The sequence below is a fragment of the Mesoplodon bidens genome, assembly GCF_964165515.1.
Source record: "Mesoplodon bidens genome assembly, chromosome: 1".
NCBI classification, from domain to species: Eukaryota; Metazoa; Chordata; class Mammalia; order Artiodactyla; family Ziphiidae; genus Mesoplodon; species Mesoplodon bidens.
Genome location: NC_138176.1, coordinates 213606300 through 213627468, shown reverse-complemented (window position 1 = coordinate 213627468; position 21169 = coordinate 213606300). Strand labels below are relative to the sequence as shown.

The following is a 21169-nucleotide window of genomic DNA, read 5'->3' as shown; positions in this document are numbered from 1 at the left end:
AGTTCTAACTTTTCTCAAAATTTTAGTTTGTTCATTCACATTATAAGGTTATTTATGGAAATACTAACTCCACATTGTAAGTCATTATGTTTGCAATTATCTAATTCTGTTAAATACCATGTTTTTTAATACCCATTAAGAGGTGTCTGAAGTGTTTTCCTGTTCATTGTACAAAGTTTGCACAAACACTTAGTAAGTTATTATAGGTATAATGCTCACAACTGTATGATGAGTAATGAATAATGACATTCATTAAATCCTAGGGATTCATGTATTTATTCAGCCAATATTTATTAAATATCTATTAGGTGTCAGGCACCATGCTAAACAATGGGCATGTAACGGTGAACAGCACACAGACATGGGCCTGGCCTCTTAGAAGAGAATGCTGGCATTAAAGAAACAAACCTCCAATAAATGTATAATTATAAATTATGATAAAATCTATAAAGAAAAAAGACACCAACAGAGTTAATAACAGAGGGGGGCCTAATTTAGATTCAAGTGTTAGGAAAGTCTTCTCCAAGGATGTGATATTTAAAATAAAACTAAAAAAGAACACCAATTCTACACAAACGCTTGCAGAAAATACAAGAGGAGAAAGCACTACATGAATCATTTAATAAGGCCAATATTATCCTGATACCCAAACTGAACAAAGATAGTACAAGAAAGAAAAAAAGAGAACTCCAGAAAACATCCCTCATGAAATTGAAGCAATCTCTTAGTAAAATATTAGCAAATTGAATCCAAGAACAGGAAAACAATAATACATCATAAGGAAAGGTAAGACTGGTTCAACATTCTGAAATACATAGACATAATTCACCATATCAACAGATTAAAGCAGCAAATCATATAACTATCCCAAAAGATGTAGAAAAAATATTTCACAACGTTTAACATCCATTCATGATAAAAGCTTTTAGCAAACAAGGAATAGTAGAGAATTTCCTCAGTGTGATAGAGAGCAGCTCTGAAATGTCTACAGCTAACCTCACAGTTAATAATGAAAGACTGAACGCTTCCCTCTGAGAGTGAGAGCAAGGTAAGGATATCCTCTCTCACCACTCACATTCAACATCTTACCTGAGGTTCTTGTCAGTGCAATAAAGGAAAAATAAAGAAATAAAATAAAAGCATATAGATTGGAATGAATGCAATAAAACTGTCTTTATTTGCAGACAGCATGATTGCCTGTGGAGAAAATCCCAAAGAATTTATTTAAAAGTTAGTAGAACTAATAAGTAATTTCAGCAACAGTTAAAGAACAGATCAATTTTCTCGTATCTCGTATTTCTGTATTTTTTATAGCATTTCTGTACTTCTATATGCTAGCAAAGAACAACTGGAACTTGAAATTTTTAAATAGCATAAAAAATGTAATAGGTATAAATCTAACAAAATATATGCAGTTTCTACATGCTGAAAACTACAAACGTCTAAAAAAAGGAATCAAAGACCTAATTAAATGGAGTTTATATTACGTTTATTATTAGAAAACTCAATAAAGTTGAAATACAAATTTCTCCAAACTGAGCTGGATTCAATGCATTTCTAATCAAATCCCAGAAGACAGTTTGTTTTGAAATTAATAAGCTGATTCTAAATTCATATGAAGACAGAAAGGAACAAGAAAGCCAAAATAATTTTGAAAGAGACAAATTTAGAACACTCACACTACCTGATTTCAAGACTTCTGATATTGGTGAAAGGACAGACATATAGATTAATAGAATACAATAAATACCAAAAATAAAGTGACATGTATATTGTCAATTGATTTTTCATAAAGATGCAAAGGCAAACCATTGAGAAACTGTAATTTTTCAACAAATGGCGTTAGAACAATTGGACATCTAAATGCAAAAAAGTAAGAAAGAATTTCAACCCACACCTTATTATCATATACAAAAGTAGCTCAAAGTAGATCATATATGTAAATTTAAAACTATAAAATTTCTAGAAGGAAACATGAGAAAAATATTTGTAATCTTGAGTTATGCAGAATTTTTTAGATATTACACAAAAATATGACTCATAAAAATATTGACAAATTGGACATTATCATAATTTAAAACTTTTCTTCAAAACACACTGTTAAGAGAATAAAAACACAAACCTCAGACTGGTAGAAAATGTTTGCAAAACATCTATCTGATAGTGGACTTGTATCTGGAATTCAGAAAGAACTCTCAATTCTCAATAATAATAAAGAAATCTCAAGCCTGAAAAAATCCAATAAAAATACACAGGCAAAAGATTTAAATATATATTTCACCAAATAAGATATACAGATGACAAATAAGATCATGAAAAGATGTTGAACAAAATGAGTCATGGAGGAAATAAAAATTAATACCACAATGAGATACTATTACATTCCTATTAGAAGGACTAAAATTTAAAAAAAAAAAAAAAAAAGCAGAGGGATGACAGTATCACATTCTGGCAAAGATGTGGCACATATGGAATACTCATACACTGCTGGGGGGGAAATGCACAATGGAACCATTTGGGGAAACATTTTGGCAACTTCTTATAAAATTAAACAAACAGTTACCATATGGCTCAGCAATTCCATTCTCTTGGTACTTATCCATCTGTGTATGAATGTATGTTCATACACAAATCGGTAAGCAAATACATACACTGGGTTTACTCATAATCATCAAAAACTAGAAACAACCCAAATGTTCTTCACCTGGCAATTGGGTAGACAAAGTATGGTACATCTATGCTATAGGATAGTACTCAGAAATGAAAAGGAAAGAACTACCAATACAACAACTTGGATGAATCTCAAATGCATTACGCTAAGTGAAAGAAACAAGACTCAAAAGTCTACAGACTGGGTGACCCCTTTTGTATAACATGTTCGCCTAGGGCTGGGGCTAAAGGAAGAGGCTGATTACAAATATGCAAAAGGTAATATTCTGTGGTGCTGTAACTGTTGTTTGTGTTGATTGTAGTGGTAATAGTAGTTACATGACTGTAAGAGCTGTTTAAAATTCGAAGAACTCTACACTAAAAAGTGTGGATTTTAACGTATTTAAAGTATACCTCAATAAACCTGACCCCCAAAATTAATAGTTACCATTTACTGAGTACACTTTTAAGAATTTTCAAACCCTCAAAAAAAAGAATATAAACATAAACGTATGTATAACCAAATCACTTTGCTGTACACCTGAAACTAACACAATATTGTAAATCAACTATACTTCAATTTAAAAAAAGAATTTTCAAACACTCATTTATATGCAAAGAAGCTACTAGGCTTCCTTTTTTAAGGTGAAGTGACAAAGATTTAGAATAGCATCATCCTATATTACTTAAGGTGAGCCAAGACAGCAAGCCACATACAACATTTTAAATTTTCTAGTAGCCATGTTAAAAAAATTCTAGGAAGAAGTAGGTGAAATTAATTTTAGTACTATATTTTCTTTAACCCAATATATCAAAATCTTACCATTTCAACATGTAACCAATATAATTATTAATGAGATGTTTTGCATTCTTTACATTCTATTAAGTCTTTGAAATCCGATGTGTATTTTATACATCTCCCTTTGGACTAGTCACATTTTAAAGTTCTCGATAGGAACATATGTGCAGTGGCTATCAAATTTAGACAGAGCAGACCTAGAACCTTCTCAAAGCTGCACTTGAACCTGTGTTCTCTTCTGTACTTAATAGTAACATCCACAGACATCTGATGTACTGAATTGTATTTAACTGAATATTCTGCTATGAGCTGTAATAAAGTTATGACTTTGCAGTGGTTAAAAGAGGGAAATTTTATTGAATTATTTGAACATTAAAATAAAGTTACAGGTGATTTGTAAGTTTTATGTTTAAAAAGATGTTTTTCTCTTCTCTGATGCCGATTCTCTCCTTAGAAATAAAGGGGCGTTGGCCTCATTAAACACAGCAATGGCCTCACAGAACCAAAAAACATCTGATTGACAATTTAATACAAATAGAGTTGTGGGGAAAAAAAATAATACTTTTGTTGAGTGAACTGATCAATTAGTGAAGTTATAATAATCATTGTAGATATAGTCCCAATGCTTTTTCCAGAAGTGGGAAGCAGGAAAACTATGATATACCTCTAGTTTTTCCTGAGAATTATGATTAATACTTTCCACTTACAGTTTCTCCCTTTTCAAAATTAGGATAATATCTTTCCTACCTTGAATGAGAGAAATTACAAGTCCTAGCCAATAGGTTTCCAGAGCGTGTTAAAACTGTATAAAAAGGCATACTAAATGCTTAAAACAGTTATGAAATGAATGAACAAATGTTGGAGAGACTATGAGGAAACAGGAATTCTCATACTTTATTGATGGGTACCCAAACCTCTATGACCCCTGACAAGGATAATTGATCAAGATCTTTCAAAACTATACTTTGCACATTTGTCCTTGGCTTCAGAAGTCCCTCCTCTGAGAATTTATCTTAATCTTTCCCACATTCGTCTTGCTACCTCCTAGACACTGCCCAAAAGCCAGACCTTAGTTTCTATTGCTCTGAAATCCATAGATAAGTCTCTCCTCCTCCAGCCTGGGTGAATGTCTTTTTAGTTTCTCAATACTTCCAGGAGATTCTGCTGACTCATCCTGTCCCCAAGTCAGAGACCAAGGCAGTGTAAAAGCTGTATGTGGGGCAGGTCTCCTAATTCTCTAGCTAGTGTACTCTTTATTATCCACTACGTGCAAAGTAAAATCTACATCCTGAAAAACCCAACACAGCACATGACAAGTTATTTACTGCAATAGAATGTGCATTTAGATGAACAAACGTGTATAAACCATGTGTGTTTAAAATGGCCACCTTTGACTGAGCTCTTCATATGTACAAGTTGTGTTGCCAGAAACTTAACATACGTTGTTTCATTGAATCTTCTATACTACAGGTGAGGAAGCTGAGATTCAAAGGATTTAAGTTAAATTCACGATGCCTACTTGGGGCAGAGCCAGAATTTGAAGGCTAGTCTGATTGAGTTGCAGCCTTTAGTCAAATCCTTAAGGTATTCTTCTCCACTCCGTATACGGAGGTAAGCACTGTTTTGCCTTTAGCATATGGACATCTAAACCTACTTCCAAGGTAATTATGTATTGCTGTAAATAATTTGCTAACTGCCATTTGTTGCTCAAGTTGATATGATGCATCAGTAATGTCACACAACTGAATGCACTTCAGTGTGTATACAGCTATATTGACATCTGAAATGCTGCTTCAGCAATTTATGATTTGGAGCCTCTATTACTATATATCACTTATTAAAATAGTTCTCAATCACAGCACAATATTTCAGAAAGCCAAGTCAATGTTTTAAAATATATTTTATGGGGCTTCCCTGGTGGCGCAGTGGTTGGGAGTCCACCTGCCAATGCAGGGGACATGGGTTCGTGCCCCGGTCTGGGAAGATCCCACATGCTGCGGAGTGGCTAGGCCCGTGAGCCATGGCTGCTGAGCCTGCACGTCCGGAGCCTGTGCTCCACAATGGGAGAGGCCACAACAGGGAGAGGCCCGCATACTGTAAAAAAAATTAATAATAATAATAAATAAATAAATAAATAAAATGAAATACATTTTATGATATGATTATCGAACAAGAGATAACTACTTGCATAATTGTATTTATCCTCTCCAGTACATTCAGAAGTAATAAGACATATATCTTCCTTCCAAATTTTTTGTTTCCAAATAAAACATTCCACAGACCAATCATTTTAAATACATTTTGCAGTGTAAGCCCATTCCTTATGTTACATTAACCTGCTTCCATTTCATCAAGGTTAAAAACAACTTACAGTTTGATAGTGCCTCAAGTTTATTAAACACGATTTTATTTTTCTATAATAGTCTTCTCAGGAAGCCAGACTGTTTTCACATAGCTCTGCATGGTTTTATGAGCCAAGCCCAAGTCCATGATGGCTGATGGGAGCTATGGAGAATCCACAGACACTTGCCCAGCTGGGAACCAACTTTCATCAAGACTAGGCCCTATATATAGTAGGAACTCAATAAATATTTTTTATTAATTGGCCCAGAAAAGGTTTTACAAATGCCTAAATGGTCTCATTGCTTTGTTTATTCTCTTTAATTAAAAGCAGGGCTTCTCATACAATATGAATCACCTAGGGATCTTTTCATTTTTTTTTTTACTTTTTTAAATTAATTTTTATTGGAGTATAGTTGCTTTACAATGTTGTGTTAGTTTCTACTGTACAGCAAAATGAATCATCTATACATATACATATATCCCCTCTTCTTTTACTATTAATTTTTATTGGAGTATGGTTGCTTTACAGTGTTGTGTTAGCCTTCACTGTACAACAAAATGAATCAGCCATATACACAGATATCCCCTCCCTTTTGGACTCCCTTCCCACCTAGGCTACCACAGTGCATTAGGTAGAGTTCCCTGTGCTATACAGCATGTTCCCATCAGTTTTCCATTTTATACGTAGTATCAATAATGTATATGTGTCAATCCCAATCTCCCAATTCCTCCCACTCCACCCCTTTCCCCCTTGGTATCCATACATTTATTCTCTATATCTGTTTCTCTATTTCTACTTTGCAAATAAGGTCATCTCTACCATTTTTCTAGATTCCACATATATGTGTTACTCTACGATATTTGTTTTTCTCTTTCTGATTTACTTCACTCTGTATGACACCCTCTAGGTCCATCCACATCTCTACAAATGACCCAATTTCATTCCTTTTTATGGCTGAGTAATATTCCATTGTATATATGTACCACATCTTCTTTATCCATTCCTCTTTTGTTGGACATATAGGTTGCTTCCATGTCCTGGCTATTGTAAATAGTGCTGCAATGAACATTGGGGTGAATGTGTTTTATGAATTATGGTTTTCTTATCTCCTCTTTTTTGGATTTCCTTCCTATTTAGGTCACCACAGTGCACTAAGTAGAGTTCCTGTGCTATACAGTATGTTCTCATTACTTATCTATTTTATACATAGTATCAATAGTGTATATATGTCAATCCCAATCTCCCAATTCCTCCCACCCCCACTTTCCCCTTGAATCACCTAGGAATCTTTTTAAAAAGCAGATTCTGTTTCAGTCGGATTGAGGACTGAGGTTCTGCATTTCTTACAATCTCCTAAATGATGTTCATGCTACTGGTCCTTGAAACACCGTGAGTAGCAAGGCTGTAAATCCTCCTTCAGAATGTATTAGCACTTATATTATTGTGCCACAATAGCACCCCATAGCTCCCCTAACTTAGCTTACTAATTGTAATCTTGTATTTATTTGTCTACATTTCTTTCTAAACTACAAACTCTCTGGGTACAGGGACTCCGATGCATTTCCCACGCCTAGCAGATAATTAATATTCAATAAATACTTCTGATGTCAACTAACCAATGAATGAATATGTACCAAAGGTACACTTTTATACACACCTTGAATGCACATAACGCTCCCCAAGCTACTTTTTCATAACAATATCACCAGGGCGTTGGGATTTTTCAAAATCAGAGCAAAATAAAATCCTTTATAATCATTCCAAAAAAAAATCAGAGCAAAATTCACCATTATAATCATGGCTGATATATATATATATATATATATATATATTTTTTTTTTTTTTTTTTTGCGGTACGCAGGCCTCTCACTGCTGTGGCCTCTCCTGTAGCGGAGCACAGGCTCTGGACGCACAGGCTCAGTGGCCATGGCTCACGGGCCCAGCCACTCCGCAGCATGTGGGATCTTCCTGGACCGGGGCACGAACCCATGTTCCCTGCATCAGCAGGCGGACTCTCAATCACTGCGCCACCAGGGAAGCCCACGGCTGATATTTATTGAGTACATTGTGTATTAACTCATTTAATCCCCACAAAAGCCCTTCATAAGGTAAAGTTATTACAATTCCCATTTTAAAGACAGAAATGGATTCACAGAAATATTAAGGACCTTATCAAAGTCTATACAGCTAGTTCGCGTCATCGCTGGGGTATGCACCTGGCTCTGCAGTCCACAGATCTAACTACTACCCCATAAAGATTAAAAAATGGAATCTCTCTGTGACTTTGTGAAGCTTTTTAATCTTAATATGCTTGACATCTGCAGAATGGAGATCAGACCCATTCTAAAGATTACTCTGCAGAATCCCCCATCTAGTCCACACTGGGCATTCTTGGATTCAATTCTCTTGTGGTACCACCCCACAAATCTATGTCATGAAGCAAACTGTAATTTTTCTGGGACACAAATGTGAATAACAAAATCTGTGCAAAGCTCACCCACCAGAACAAGACACTAGGCTGCCACAGGAAGGGGGAACAATGAAGGAGCAGCACCTACATGAACACATAGCTTTAGTGTCCTCATCTTCATGCACATAAGAATTCCAGAGAAATGGTATATCATTATGGTATTCTCAAATTTGAGGCTTGCAAAATGTGTCCCTAGAAAAATGTTAAGGACCGACTCCACGTTCTTGGCTGACATTCTCTTAGGCAGGCACCCGAATTAGAAACCTTTGCATAATTAAGGAAAAGCAGACTGTGTGCATTTAAACTTATCAGCTTTCTTGATTTAAAAGGAGATAATACATAGCGTTGTTTATAAAGAGAAAACATCATACAACTATTTTAAGAGATAAGTCACTATGGTAACCATTTCTCTGCTTGAATTTAGAGAGGCAATGCCTTCTGCTACTGGAAAATTCTCTCAGCTTTTAGCCAGCAGCAGATATTACATATGATTTTATACTGGACTTTTTTTGGTCTTATACTAAATAAGTCTCCACGTTCTTTATGTAATGGAAAATCCCTTAACATTCCATAGAATAACTCATATTGCATACTTAATGACTAAATGGAAATTTTATTGGGTGGAACATCTTCAAAGACCAATAAAAATAATGATGAAGTATCTCATCCAGAATGTCATACCTATCTTGACACAACTGGGTGGTTCTACAGTCAATGATTTTAAATGTTTGTAAATTTTACTTATTTCCAGAAAACCAATTTCTAGATTAATAAAGATTAACCAAGATAAATTTTTACCCACATTATTTTCTTACATATAATTGGAAACTCTCCTTCCTGCTCCCAACACACTTATGCATATTCTAATAAAAATGTCTTTCCTAACCAGTGGCAAATATTTTCCAGATTTCCTGCAAACAGGAAAGACCATAAATTGTGTTCTACTTTAGCAATACTTCTCTAACTCCATTTAGCCCCTCTAGCTTTCATTGAATCAGAAAACTACAATATCAGAACAACTATCACTCATTAAGTACTTGCTAGGTACCAGGCCCTGTTCTAAGACTCACATGAGTATTAGATTTACAAATTTAGCACAACCAAGGAAAGCCAAAGACAGTGTGCACTCAAAGATCTCAGATTTGTTTATTAAAAAAGAGATAATATTTAGCATTGATTATATGGGTTTCTCTTTTAATCCTCACAACAACCCTATAAGCTTGCTAGGGGACCTTGGATATTGTACAGATCAACTCCCATATCCTGTGAATCCTCCCTGACTCCACTGTACAGATTAAGAAACCCAGTCATTTTTTCCTCTGGCGTCATAGTTTATGAAATGAAATAAGCAATGCACTGAATGTAAATGTATTAATAAGAGCTCAGGAACAATAGCACATACTGGATAAAGAGAGAAAAATGGCTGGCAAGACATGTAATAAATATTCAACACTCTAAATCACAAATGCAGAAGACACAAGTATTTCTTATAACAGTATACCAAAGCATCATATTGTCTTTTGTTTTTTGCAAAATCCCTGGTATTCTGGTATTTGCACTTATGTAAGCAATGATATTATAAACACTATATTTATACATGAGGGAGCGTGGAACTTATGTGTGTATACATCAGATGAACATACTGTTGCCATTTGTTACTGCTATTCCCCTTTTTTCGTAGGAAGGTGGATGAGTAAATCATAGTCATAGAAAAGCAAGCATGCTTAAGTTAAAGTCCTTGCTCATGGTTTTGGTAGTTTGTCATAGTACATTGGTGTATGAAAGGCAATAAAATTATTTAATCAATTAGATTTTCTCTTCATATACAGCTATTATTTCCAGTAAGCAGCCTTACAAACTATCTTTACAGTATTAATTAGAGAGGATAATTAGAGGGGTACAGCAATGAAACAGACTTCATCACTGCACCTGATAAACACCTGGGGTACACCAATGTGATGAACTTTCGGTTACAAATAATTAACTGGATCCACAACATTAAAAACTCTAATAGACTAAGTGTGTCATCTTTTGACAAGACTATTATGGCACTTAGTTTTTCCTAATTCTGTCCTATAGTTCCTTTTGAAAAATCAGCCCTGTTTATTTAACCCTGCAAAGGTGCAAACCAATGATAGAAAGGATTTTTTTACCCTTTTAAGAAGATATAAAAGGACAATCTCCACTAATTATCCCAGGTACATTTTCTATATCAGTCATTACTTATGCCCTGTGATTCCTCAGAGCAAGGCCCATTCAGTCAAAAAGAATGATATTATTCAAAGTCTTTCATAATAAGTAAATTATTTTCTGCAGTAAAATCCCCAAGGGCTTTGCAAACTTTCAGTTACTCAGGTGAGCCGAGAGAAACTGCTACTTTCTAGAAGTGACAATAATCTTTCTGGCCCTTTGGGAGTACTTAGTTTATGAGTTATGCCTAAATACCCTAAGGAAATTGAAATGGGTAATTCCTTCACTGGTATAGGTTCAGATCACTTACTATATTAATCCTAATAACTCTCCTTGGGGCTTCCCTGGTGGCGCAGTGGTTGAGAGTCCGCCTGCCGATGCAGGGGACATGGGTTCGTGCCCCGGTCTGGGAAGATCCCACATGCCACGGAGCAGCTGGGCCCGTGAGCCATGGCTGCTAAGCCTACGCGTCCGGAGCCTGTTGCTCCGCAACGGGAGAGGCCACAACAGTGAGAGGCCCGCAAAAAAAAATAATAATAATAAATAAATAATAATAATAACTCTCCTTGGATGCAGGTAAGAGGCAGCCTCACTGCCACCCAAATAAGGAGGCTCTGTGGCCTGCCCCCGCCCCCAGCTGCCAGGCAGCTGCCATACCCGACTGACCAGCCATTGGTCCTGAGCACATTTGCCACTGAAATTGCTTTTTAATTGGCTTAAAAGGGCTTATTTTCCCCTTTTCTATTGTTGAAGTAGAGGTGGAAATCTGCTTCCAAAGACCAGCCTATCACATCTCCTTCTCTGGCTCCCCTGACCTTCAGGCAGTGCAGCTGCCTGAGTTGAGTTAGAAACGGACTGTCAACTGCTTTTAATTTCTGCCGCTCTGCCTCCCAGTGTCCTCCCACTGATCTGTTTATCACAGCTTCCTTACCCCTTCTGTTGTTGTTTTTCTTACTAAGAGTTTTTAGCCTGCACAGCTGAAGCTGCTTCTCAAGGCCCTAACCTACAGATCCTTGTACACAGGCTAATCCTAAAGGACTGGGAGCCAACACTAGCACCTCCTACTTGTAGAAACTCTTCTCCCTCCAGCCATCGCCTTCCTCTCCTCTGCTGACCCACCACCGTCTTTGGGAAAGCTCACTCTGACCAGACCATCTCTACTGGCACACCAAAGCGAGAACAGGGTGGCTTAGGCACAGTGGAGGAACACATAATGTTTGGCTTCTTGTCAAACATGGGTTGGGCGAGCCTGTTGACCCTGAGCCGCCCCTCTGTCCCTCTGTGGGCTCAGGTTCAGGACTGCGCATCAAGCTTCACAGGGATTATATCCCTAGCAGGACATACAACACTGTACGTGTATCTTCATTGCCCCGAGCCCCTTCAAGACGGCCCAAGACCAAGTTCCTCCGGCTAACGGGGCTTGCCAGGAACTGCTGCCTTTGCGAATGACAACTGCTCCCAGAGCCCGGGAGGGTGGTGGAAGCAGCTAAAATCCCACTCATGGTTTTGTTTAGTTTCTTGGCAAACTCGCCTTCATTCAAGCTGCCGGCGCTCTGGAGCCAGGTCTAATTAGAAGAGTACCGGACTCACCCTTTCTCGCGGTGAAAATGCATTAGTCATAGATGAAGCAGTACGAAGGGTGCTGGGGGTGCAGTGAAGACCCGAGGCTGGAGAGCCTCGGATGCGGGAAGGCAAGCTAGAGCTGGCCGCGTGCGGGAGAGGAGAATACAGAGACCCTGGGACGGCAGGCGGAGTAGAGTTGACTCGGTGAGAGGCCAGAGCTAAGCGCAGAAATCATGCCCATTGAACATCTACACAGATTTAAGCAAAGTGGTCAGTCTGACAGAGCAAAGCCTCAGGTCACGGTAATAGACAAAAGGCCGAAAGCTTCCCGCTGCCCGGGACAGAAAGTCAACAAGAGCAGCAAGAGTGTGAGTGTGTGCGCGCACGCTAGGGGAGGCGTCGCACCAAAGAATCCTGGTTGGTGGCGGAGGGGAGCGGTCAGTTTTGGGCGAGTCGTGCACCCGGAATTGCACTCACGGGGACCCGCGGCCCACCCAGGAAACAGCAGGTGTCAACCCTACCGCAAACTTAGCCTAAACTCCCAGCGGCTAGCCTAGGGCTGCTGGAACTATCGGGGTTGGGTTGCAACCGGACCCTGGAGAGGCGGGACACGGGGGCGGGGCGGCGCAGGTGGGCGGGCCGGGGCAGGGTGAGGAGGCTGGGCCTATAAAACGCCCGCCGTCCCAGAGGCGAGGCAGCTTAGTGGAGCTGGGGCGGGGTGGGCTGGGGGCGAGCGGGGTGCCGATTGCCGCTTGGGTCCGCAGGTCCCTAAGCCCCCGAGGGAGGGGCCTCCTGAAGACGGTGCCTGCCTCGGTTTACCCGCAGCTTTTTGGCCAGCGAGCGCGTCGGCCCCGGCGGACTCCCAGCAAGTGAGCTTGGGTGGGAGGAGCGGGGCCTGGGGGCTCCGGGGCTCCGGGCGCAGGGGTGAGCTCCGCGGGGCAAGCCGGCTCCAAGTTTTGCTAACTTTGAATTAGTTTCAGGTTGTGACTGTAGGCGTCTCCGCTCCCGGAGTTTTGTGAACCTGAGTTGCAGAGGCCGGTTCCTCCCCTTTGGAAAAGGAGTGCTTCGGCTTGTTCGCTCCGGGGACTCCGGGCATCTTAGGCGCCTCTGCACGTCGTGCTTTTGCTTTTGCAAATCTGTTCTTCTTGCCTCCTTTTTCTAGCGCCCCGGAAAGGCCGTTCCGCCCAGCGAGGGAAACAGAGCCGTTGACCATGGTTGCGACGGGCAGTTTGAGCAGTAAGAACCCGGCTAGCATTTCGGAGTTGCTGGACCGTGGCTTCCACCCGGGGAACCTACTAAATGGTGAGTTTCCCAACCGCCTACCTCTCTTCCCTCCAAAGGTCGCAGCCCCTGGATAGATGGGATTGGCGGGCGTGCAGTGTCGACCCCCTCCTTGAATGTTGGAGGTGCCACAAAATCCATCTGAGAGAGACTTCTTTCCAAACTTTTAGCATCTTCTGTCCATGATGGTGAGAAACAAAAGAAGCAAAAGATAAAATCCCAAGGGCTGCATCCATCTAGTCTGCGGCTAATAGACTCTTTGGGGTTAAAAACTGTACAGGTCCCTACCCTACATGGTTGTGAAGTTATGGTGAATTTTAAGTGTACAATTATGTGTGTTTTAACAAATGTATTCACCTGTGTAACCACCACCATCACCTTCTGCCCCCAAAGTCCCATGTACCCCTTTGCCATCAATTCCCCACGCTACCTCTCCCGTCCCCAGGGAAACACTGATCTGCTTTTTGTCTCTATAGATTACTTTCACCTCTAGGCTTGCATGCAGATGGAGCATGTAATATGTACTCTTTTGTATCTGGTTCCTTTCGCGCAGCCTAATGATTTTGAGATCCATGCTGTTGCTTCTATCAGTGTGTTCCTTTTTGTTGCTGAGTAGTATTCTATTTGTGGATATACCCATTATTTCATTTTTTAAGGCCAGAAGGAAACTTTAAAACAGCAGTGATGCTGGACATATTGTCATTTGCAATTTTTTTTTCACTTGCAATTTTAAACAGGAGTTTCTAAAGTAACATACGGCTCTGCCACTCAGGAGCTGTGGGCATAGACCAATTGCTTGAGATCTTTGGGCCTTCCTCATTTAGAAGGCAAAGTGGTTGATGATCTAATTTTATAGGCCAAAGCTCTAAAATTCTCTATTTTCAACGTAGATAAAATACGGAGCCTTATAATTTGGAGTGCATTTGTTTCAATTAGTTTAAAAAAAAAGAATGATCTAAGTTTATACGTGATGTGGAGAGAGGAAAATGCAGTAGCCAGTGAAGTGCAGTAGGCTTAGGGTGGGGAGCCCACAGGGCATCTGCCTGTGCTTGCTCAGTTGACTGTGTGTGGTGAGGCATCCTGCCAAGGGGTAGGATTAATTTGGAACGTAGGTGACCAAATGCAGAGCTATCTCCTTTCCTTTGAGCAAATCTAATTTTGTTTTCCTAAGACTATTTTGTTTTGTTTGGCTACAAAAAACTACCCAGCCAGTTATAAATATCCATGTGAACCTCAGAGGTCTTCTCTTTGAGCAATTTTTAATCGAAGAGGTTGAAGCTAAAATTGGGATCTACAGGTCATTCCAGTAAAGACTTACAAAGAAAACACAAATTTAATGGATGTTTAGTATAACTCATCAAAGTTCATTTTAAGTTCATCGCTAAAGGACAATAGCGAAACATCTGTTTTTTACAATAATAAATGAATGTATTCTTAGAGTTAGAAGGTAATCCTTAGTCAAAAAAGAATTATTAACATTTTTATTCCAGAACTAATGCATAGTCTCTGTAAAAGAAAATTAGAAAACCCCCATAAGCAAATCAGGGAACAAGAAAGAAAAGAAAATCACTAGTATTCTAAGATAACCATAAATAGATTTGTGATGTGTAGTCAGATTGTGTGTGTGTGTACACATATACATGTTTTAAAAAATGATTATAGCCTACCCACCTTATTTATCAAAACCTTTATTTCATAGGTGAACGTTCAGTCTCAGGTTAAATGATTTGCTTTATTACCCAGCGAGTTAACAGCAGAGTGAGATCAGCTGACTTCCAAACAAATAATAGAACAAGTAGCTGTAACAGATAGAAGAAATAAACAATGTTGCTATATCTCGGTGTGTTTTTTTTCTGCTCCTGGATTTTTTTTTTTTAATCTTAAACTTCCATTTTCCACAGATTTTGACTACTGGGATTATGTTGTTCCTGAACCCAACCTCAACGAGGTGATATTTGAGGAGACGACTTGCCAGAGCTTGGTTAAAATGCTGGAGAACTGTCTGTCCAAATCAAAGCACACCAAACTCGGTTGCTCGAAAGTCCTTGTTCCTGAGAAACTGACCCAGAGGATTGCTCAAGACGTCCTGCGGCTTTCCTCCACCGAGCCCTGCGGCCTGCGGGGCTGCGTTATGCACGTGAACTTGGAAATTGAAAATGTATGTAAAAAGCTGGATAGGATTGTGTGTGATTCTAGCGTGGTGCCCACCTTTGAGCTTACCCTGGTGTTTAAGCAGGAGAACTGCTCATGGACGAGCTTCAGGGATTTTTTCTTTAGTCGAGGTCGCTTCTCTTCTGGCCTCAGGCGAACTCTGATCCTTAGCTCAGGATTCCGACTTGTTAAGAAAAAGCTTTACTCCTTGATTGGTACAACAGTCATTGAAGAGTGCTGAAAGGGAAGCACTGGAAAGGGTCCTTTTTCTGACTGGGTAATAAAACTTCGCAGCGCTCCATTAAAGTCATTGTAGTTTGCCCTGCCTGCTCTTGGTAGGAAACCCCAAACTGAGTTCATCTTCTTTCTATTTCATATTCACGGCCACCCCAACTCAAGGGCCAATCTGGGGACTTTTGAAAAATGACCCACAAGAGAGTACATTGTCTACATGTATCAGTTTTTACAAAATGGAATGGAATGGAATAAGGAAAACAAAAGAAGCAATCCACTTTAGTTTTTTATTTGACTCCACAAGTTTTCCAGGTAGTCTTGCTACTAGACTGTATAAACCCACTTTGCCTAGTCTGATTTTCATATGGCTTTTTTTCTGTAAGTTTTCAGTGATCCTTTCAATCACAGAATCTTAACTGAATGACACTTAGCCCATCAAAACTTGCAAAAGCTCATGCCACCCATTTCCTGCCCCTACTCACATGTTCTTATACAGGAGGGTAGAATTAAGTAGGTGAGCTTAATTAAAACTTAACCCCACGCAGATGTGAATAAGGAATGTCACAGTAAGAACAGAGTTACGTACTTCTTTGTCTCCCTGCATCCTCTCCACTCTTCTGTTTCAAAGAGGTGGCAAAAGCTTGAGCTACCATTTCAGTAACCACAGTATTGTTTTAAATAACTTTATGGTACAATATAAGCTCAGTTTTTCTAGTTCTTAAGTATTGAATTTTACCTTTAAACTAGAAACATGGAAAATGCTGATTTTTTTGCATGAAGTTGATTACTTTTCCATTGAGTGAATGGTGAATGTGTATAAGGACGGGAAGTGAGTTCCAGTTCCTTTCTCATTCACTTGATAATCTAGCTTCCTTTTGCTTTTACGCTTGATCTCAGATGGACCATCTCATCATGTCAGTGTCATCTCATCCTTGGCCTCTCCTGAAAACTAAAGGAACTCGCCTTAACCTGAATCTTCATAGGAGATAGCCGCACACTACCACTTTTAATTATTAAGATGGGTCTATTTACAAAGTCTCCTTTGACCATGGGTATCTGGTTTATAGTACAGACTAGAGAATGAAAGTCATGATCTAGATAACCAGTGAACACACCCAGCTTTCTTCATCCTTGGATACCTGTCCCTAGGGAACAATAAAGGCCTTATTTTTCTCTTGTTCCAACTAGCTAGATCTTAAATATCTTTTTTTATGTTAATGAGAGAACATAGCCAATATATTATAATGTTCATTCAGGAAGACCTTCACATCCTTGCTGTAGGTCCTGGATAAGGAGCTTTTTCAGGTCTCCTTAGCACCACTCTACATCCTGAGGCCAGGGTTGTAGAGACCATGGCTTCATCCTGGTGTAATTCAAAAGCAGGTGTGATCCTGTTCCCATAAATGCCCTAACATTTCACTATTCAAATCAGCGAGTGTTCTGACAAATTGAACTCTTCAAATGCTTGGAAAGATACCACAAAGCCAATCTTACAGGACTGGGCCAGGATAAGTCGAGCTTGTTTTGCATGTCTATTATTGTCCAGGGCTCTGAAGGTCACTGTAATTCTGTGGGCGAGGAGTGTCTGGCATGGATGTAGAACTGTTGTCCTTTTTCCACTAACAGTTGTCTTTGACTCTCTTGTCTTTTACACTCACAAAATAGTGGTGACTTATAGAGACTCTTAAGTTAATATTCCTGTTAAAGGAAATTAAAGTTTGTCTATTTTTGACAATAAAGCATCATATATTTTTAATTCTCTTGTCCTCTTTGTCTTTTCTGAGTTTATGCAATGATCACCCTAAAATATATTTGACAATATTTGAGGGAAGGTGACAGCACAATTATTTATCTCCTTTTTTGACAAAGGCTACTTGTACCCTTCATTATAATATTCCAATTGTATATTGCATGTGCTTATGTATCAATAAAGAGTCATTTGCTTCATAATTTTTCAAATACAATAATATTTTTCACTGGAAGACAATAATTTGAGCTCCTTTGGCAACTGCCTTTGAAAAAAATACTCATTGTGTAAAGGCTTTTTCTGTAGTTTTCCTAATGGCCAAATGCAAATATGTCAGATTGTAAGATCAGTATACATTTTATTTTTTACCAGAATATTCTATTAGAGCAACATATCTTTATAATTCCACAATCATTCATCAATTTGAATTTTTAACCTTGTCCACCTATCTTTTCTGTCTCCTCGAATTTGTCATTCGCTCAGATTTCTCACACTACCTAACCCACATTTAATAAGACTTGCTATGTCTAGGTACTGTTCTAGGTGCTTTACATAAACCATCTCATGTACTCCTCATAACAGCCCTATGGAATGAGACCACTGTCATCTCCATTTTATGGATAAATGATCAGACGCAGAGAGGTTAAGTAACTTGCCCACAGTCACCAAGTTATGCAGGAGATCCGGAGTATAAAACATAGCCAACTCCAGGAACTGTGCTCACTATGCTTTCTCCAAATGCATGAAGGCAACACAGACATCTTACCCACATCACCAAAGGACTGTAAAAATGTCAAACATTTGCCCTTAAATTCAAAGAAAAAATTCTTAATGTGATTTCTTTCCAGGGAGAAAAAAAGTAGGCAACTATTGACAGTATTCACCATTCATTGGAGCAGAGCTGTGCTTAGAATTTAAAAAGTTTCCAAATACTTAAAAAATATGCATTTCAATCCTGGCAGCTTCACACCTATCTTTTGTAGTTGACCTAGTTACTTTCTCATGTACCTTCAAAATAAGGTGTGATCTCTCCCTTATCTATTTCAATGGGGAATAAACTATTAGCTGGAGTGTGTGATGGCCTCCTGAAAGATCAAATGTCTTATTTTCCTCTTATTAATAGAAAGATAGTATAATTTTATGGAAATGGATTCAATATCCTGATTCTACTTTGCCAGTGATGTAATCTATATCCTCATGGAGTCAGCATCATGTCACACTATTCACAGTTTTCCATGTGCGTACTGGAAGGATGTACAAGTATAAAAATCTTAAGTCTATTGTACTCAGGTCTCAATTACCTATATCGGTTTAAACAAGTGAGAATAAAAACAAAAGTCCAAGGCACATCGGTGGCAGATGAGGAGGGAGAGATACACAGTGACAAGCTGGGAGGAGAATCATGCAGATTTTCAGAACCCGGGACTCCTGCTTAGACTCTGCCATTGATTATAGACTTGCAATACTCCATTGGGTCCTCCACACCTGCCACAGGCAAGAGATGAGAGAGACTATGAAGGATCTCATGGGAAACTTGGGGGCTAGTTGTGGAAGTGATGTACATAACTTCTGTCTACATCCCCTGTAGAACTCAGTCACATGGCCGCATTCAATTGTAAGAGGGGCTGGGAAATATGGTAGCACAGTGTGCCCAGAAGTAAATGGGCTTGATGAACTGAAAACATAGTTTCTGCTACACGGGGAGTGACAAGTTATTCTATAAAACAATAGAGAGCCCAGACACAGGCCTATACATATGTAAACGGGAAGTTGATTTATAGCAGAGTTGGCACGTTAGAGCAATGAGCAAATAAATGATGTCGGGGACTTCCCTGGTGGTGCAGTGGTTAAGAATTCACCTGCCAATGCAGGGGACATGGTTTCCATCCCTGGTCCAGGAAGATCCCACATGCTGCAGAGCAACTAAGCCCATGTGCCACAACTACTGAGTCTGCGGTCTAGAGCCCGTGAGCCACAACTACTGAGCCCACGTGCCACAACTACTGAAGCCCGCATGCCTAGAGTTCGTGCTCCACAGCAAGAGAAGCCACCGCAATGAGAAGCCCGTGCACCGCAAAGAAGAGTAGCTCCCGCTCGCCACAACTAGAGAAAGCCCGTGCAGCAACAAAGACCCAATGTTGCCAAAAAATAAATAAATAAATAAAAATAAATGATGATGTTTTCCAATAATTGGAGCTATAATAATTATCTACATAAAAAAATGGAATTGAATGCATACAATTCCAGATTGATTAAAGAATTAAATGTGAAAGGGAAAGTTTTAGCTGACAGTATAATTTTTATGATTTTGAATTAGAAAAATTTCTTAAGGTACAAAGAAATCACTCAAACTTTTTTGTCTATCACATAACACTATAAAGAATAAAATTACAACTCATGAACTGAAAGTATCTTCTATACATATAACTGAAAAGGAGTTAGTAACCAGAATATGTTAAGAATTATTTCAAAGCAATTAGAAAAACACAAACTACTCAAAGGAAAAAAAAAAATGGGCAAAAGCTTGAATAGGCACTCTACAGAAAAGGAAACCCATATGGTGATAAACGTATGAAAAGATGCTCAGTCTAATTATTAACCAGGGAAATCCAAATTAAAAGCACAATGAGAAATCAGTGTATACACATCCACATGGGTTTAAGAAAAGGAAGGGGGGTGTGTGTGTTAAAATCTGAAAATTCCAAATCCTGGTGAGGATACAGGAAAAACAAAATTATTCCAACATGCCAATATGTGTATCTATGCAGCCTGGCATTATTTTGTAAAGTTGAAGATAAACATATTTTATGAAATTAGACCAGTGTTCTTCAAACTTTTTTGCTTGTTGCATATCTAAGAGAATTTTGTAAAAGTACACCCTCTGCCATATTTTTAAAATTGCCATCCAAAATTTTCAGCATAAGTTTAAAAAGTTGAAAATAATATCTGTTCAGTATGTGGTGAATATGATCTTTTTAAATGAAACGATTACATCACCTCGTTAAATGTTTCCAATGGAATGTAAATAGCACGGTAATTTAAAACTCACCAAAAACTACTTAGAAAATGCTAAATTAGGTACGTCAACAGAATAAAATTTTTCAGTGTTACTTTTTCTTTTTTCCTGTATCTTCTTAAAGTCTACTTTTTAAACTGAATTTTACCTTCATATATTTTAGACTTGAAAGTCTTTTGTTAATATTTCTTCTCATAGTAAAAACAAGATTGTAAATTTAAATGACAATTTTTTAAATTTCCTGTGATCATGTCTTTAATAGTTAATTTTTTATTGAGTTAACCTTATAAATAATAGTACACAATAATCAAAGCTACATTAAATACATTTTTGAATTATCTAAATACTAATAAGCAAAGAATAATCTCGCTCAGTGAAATAATTCTTTTTTTTCACCTTGAACTTGGAATTTTTATTGTTTTGGTGCTCAGTCTTTTATTATAAACATTTTCCTTGTTAGAGTGAATGATCATTGTATAATGACCATTTTTGATGACTAAGTAATATTCCATCTAGTTGAGTTACCATAACTAGCCTAATCGTTCCCTATTGTTGGATTTCTAGATATATATATTACATCTTTCTTATCCATTCATCTGTTGATGGACACTTAGGTTGCTTTCATGTCTTGGCTATTGTAAATAGTGCTGCTATGAACACTGGGGTGCATGTACCTTGTATCTTTTTGAATCAATGCTCTTGTTTTGTTTGGATATCCACCCAGA

General features: G+C 38.5%; 2 protein-coding genes across 3 annotated transcripts in view; one reads left to right on the top strand and one right to left on the bottom strand.

Annotated features, from left to right (window-relative positions):
- Positions 1 to 21169, bottom strand: part of DAPP1 (dual adaptor of phosphotyrosine and 3-phosphoinositides 1) — a 505976-nt gene that overhangs the window by 178316 nt on the left and 306491 nt on the right. The window lies entirely within an intron of this gene.
- On the top strand, positions 12129 to 17607 carry DDIT4L (DNA damage inducible transcript 4 like). Of its 2 annotated transcripts, none has more exons than XM_081235651.1 (3): positions 12129 to 12219; positions 13178 to 13317; positions 15198 to 17607. In XM_081235651.1, the coding sequence occupies exons 1-3, from the start codon at positions 12134 to 12136 to the stop codon at positions 15686 to 15688; spliced, it is 717 nt and encodes a 238-aa protein (XP_081091777.1). In that variant the 5' UTR covers positions 12129 to 12133; the 3' UTR covers positions 15689 to 17607. The 2 variants fall into 2 exon arrangements, with proteins under 2 accessions (XP_081091777.1, XP_081091778.1); XM_081235652.1 differs by lacking the exon at positions 12129 to 12219 and adding an exon at positions 12706 to 12884.

What these genes read in the sequence shown, in the direction of transcription:
- DDIT4L (XM_081235651.1), top strand. Translation starts at nt 12,134, where the DNA reads ATGCGGGAAGGCAAGCTAGAGCTGGCCGCGTGCGGGAGAGGAGAATAC. An exon ending in GGCGGAGTAGAGTTGACTCG is followed by an intron (nt 12,220 to 13,177) that starts GTGAGAGGCCAG and finishes TCCTTTTTCTAG; the next exon opens with CGCCCCGGAAAGGCCGTTCC. An exon ending in CCCGGGGAACCTACTAAATG is followed by an intron (nt 13,318 to 15,197) that starts GTGAGTTTCCCA and finishes CATTTTCCACAG; the next exon opens with ATTTTGACTACTGGGATTAT.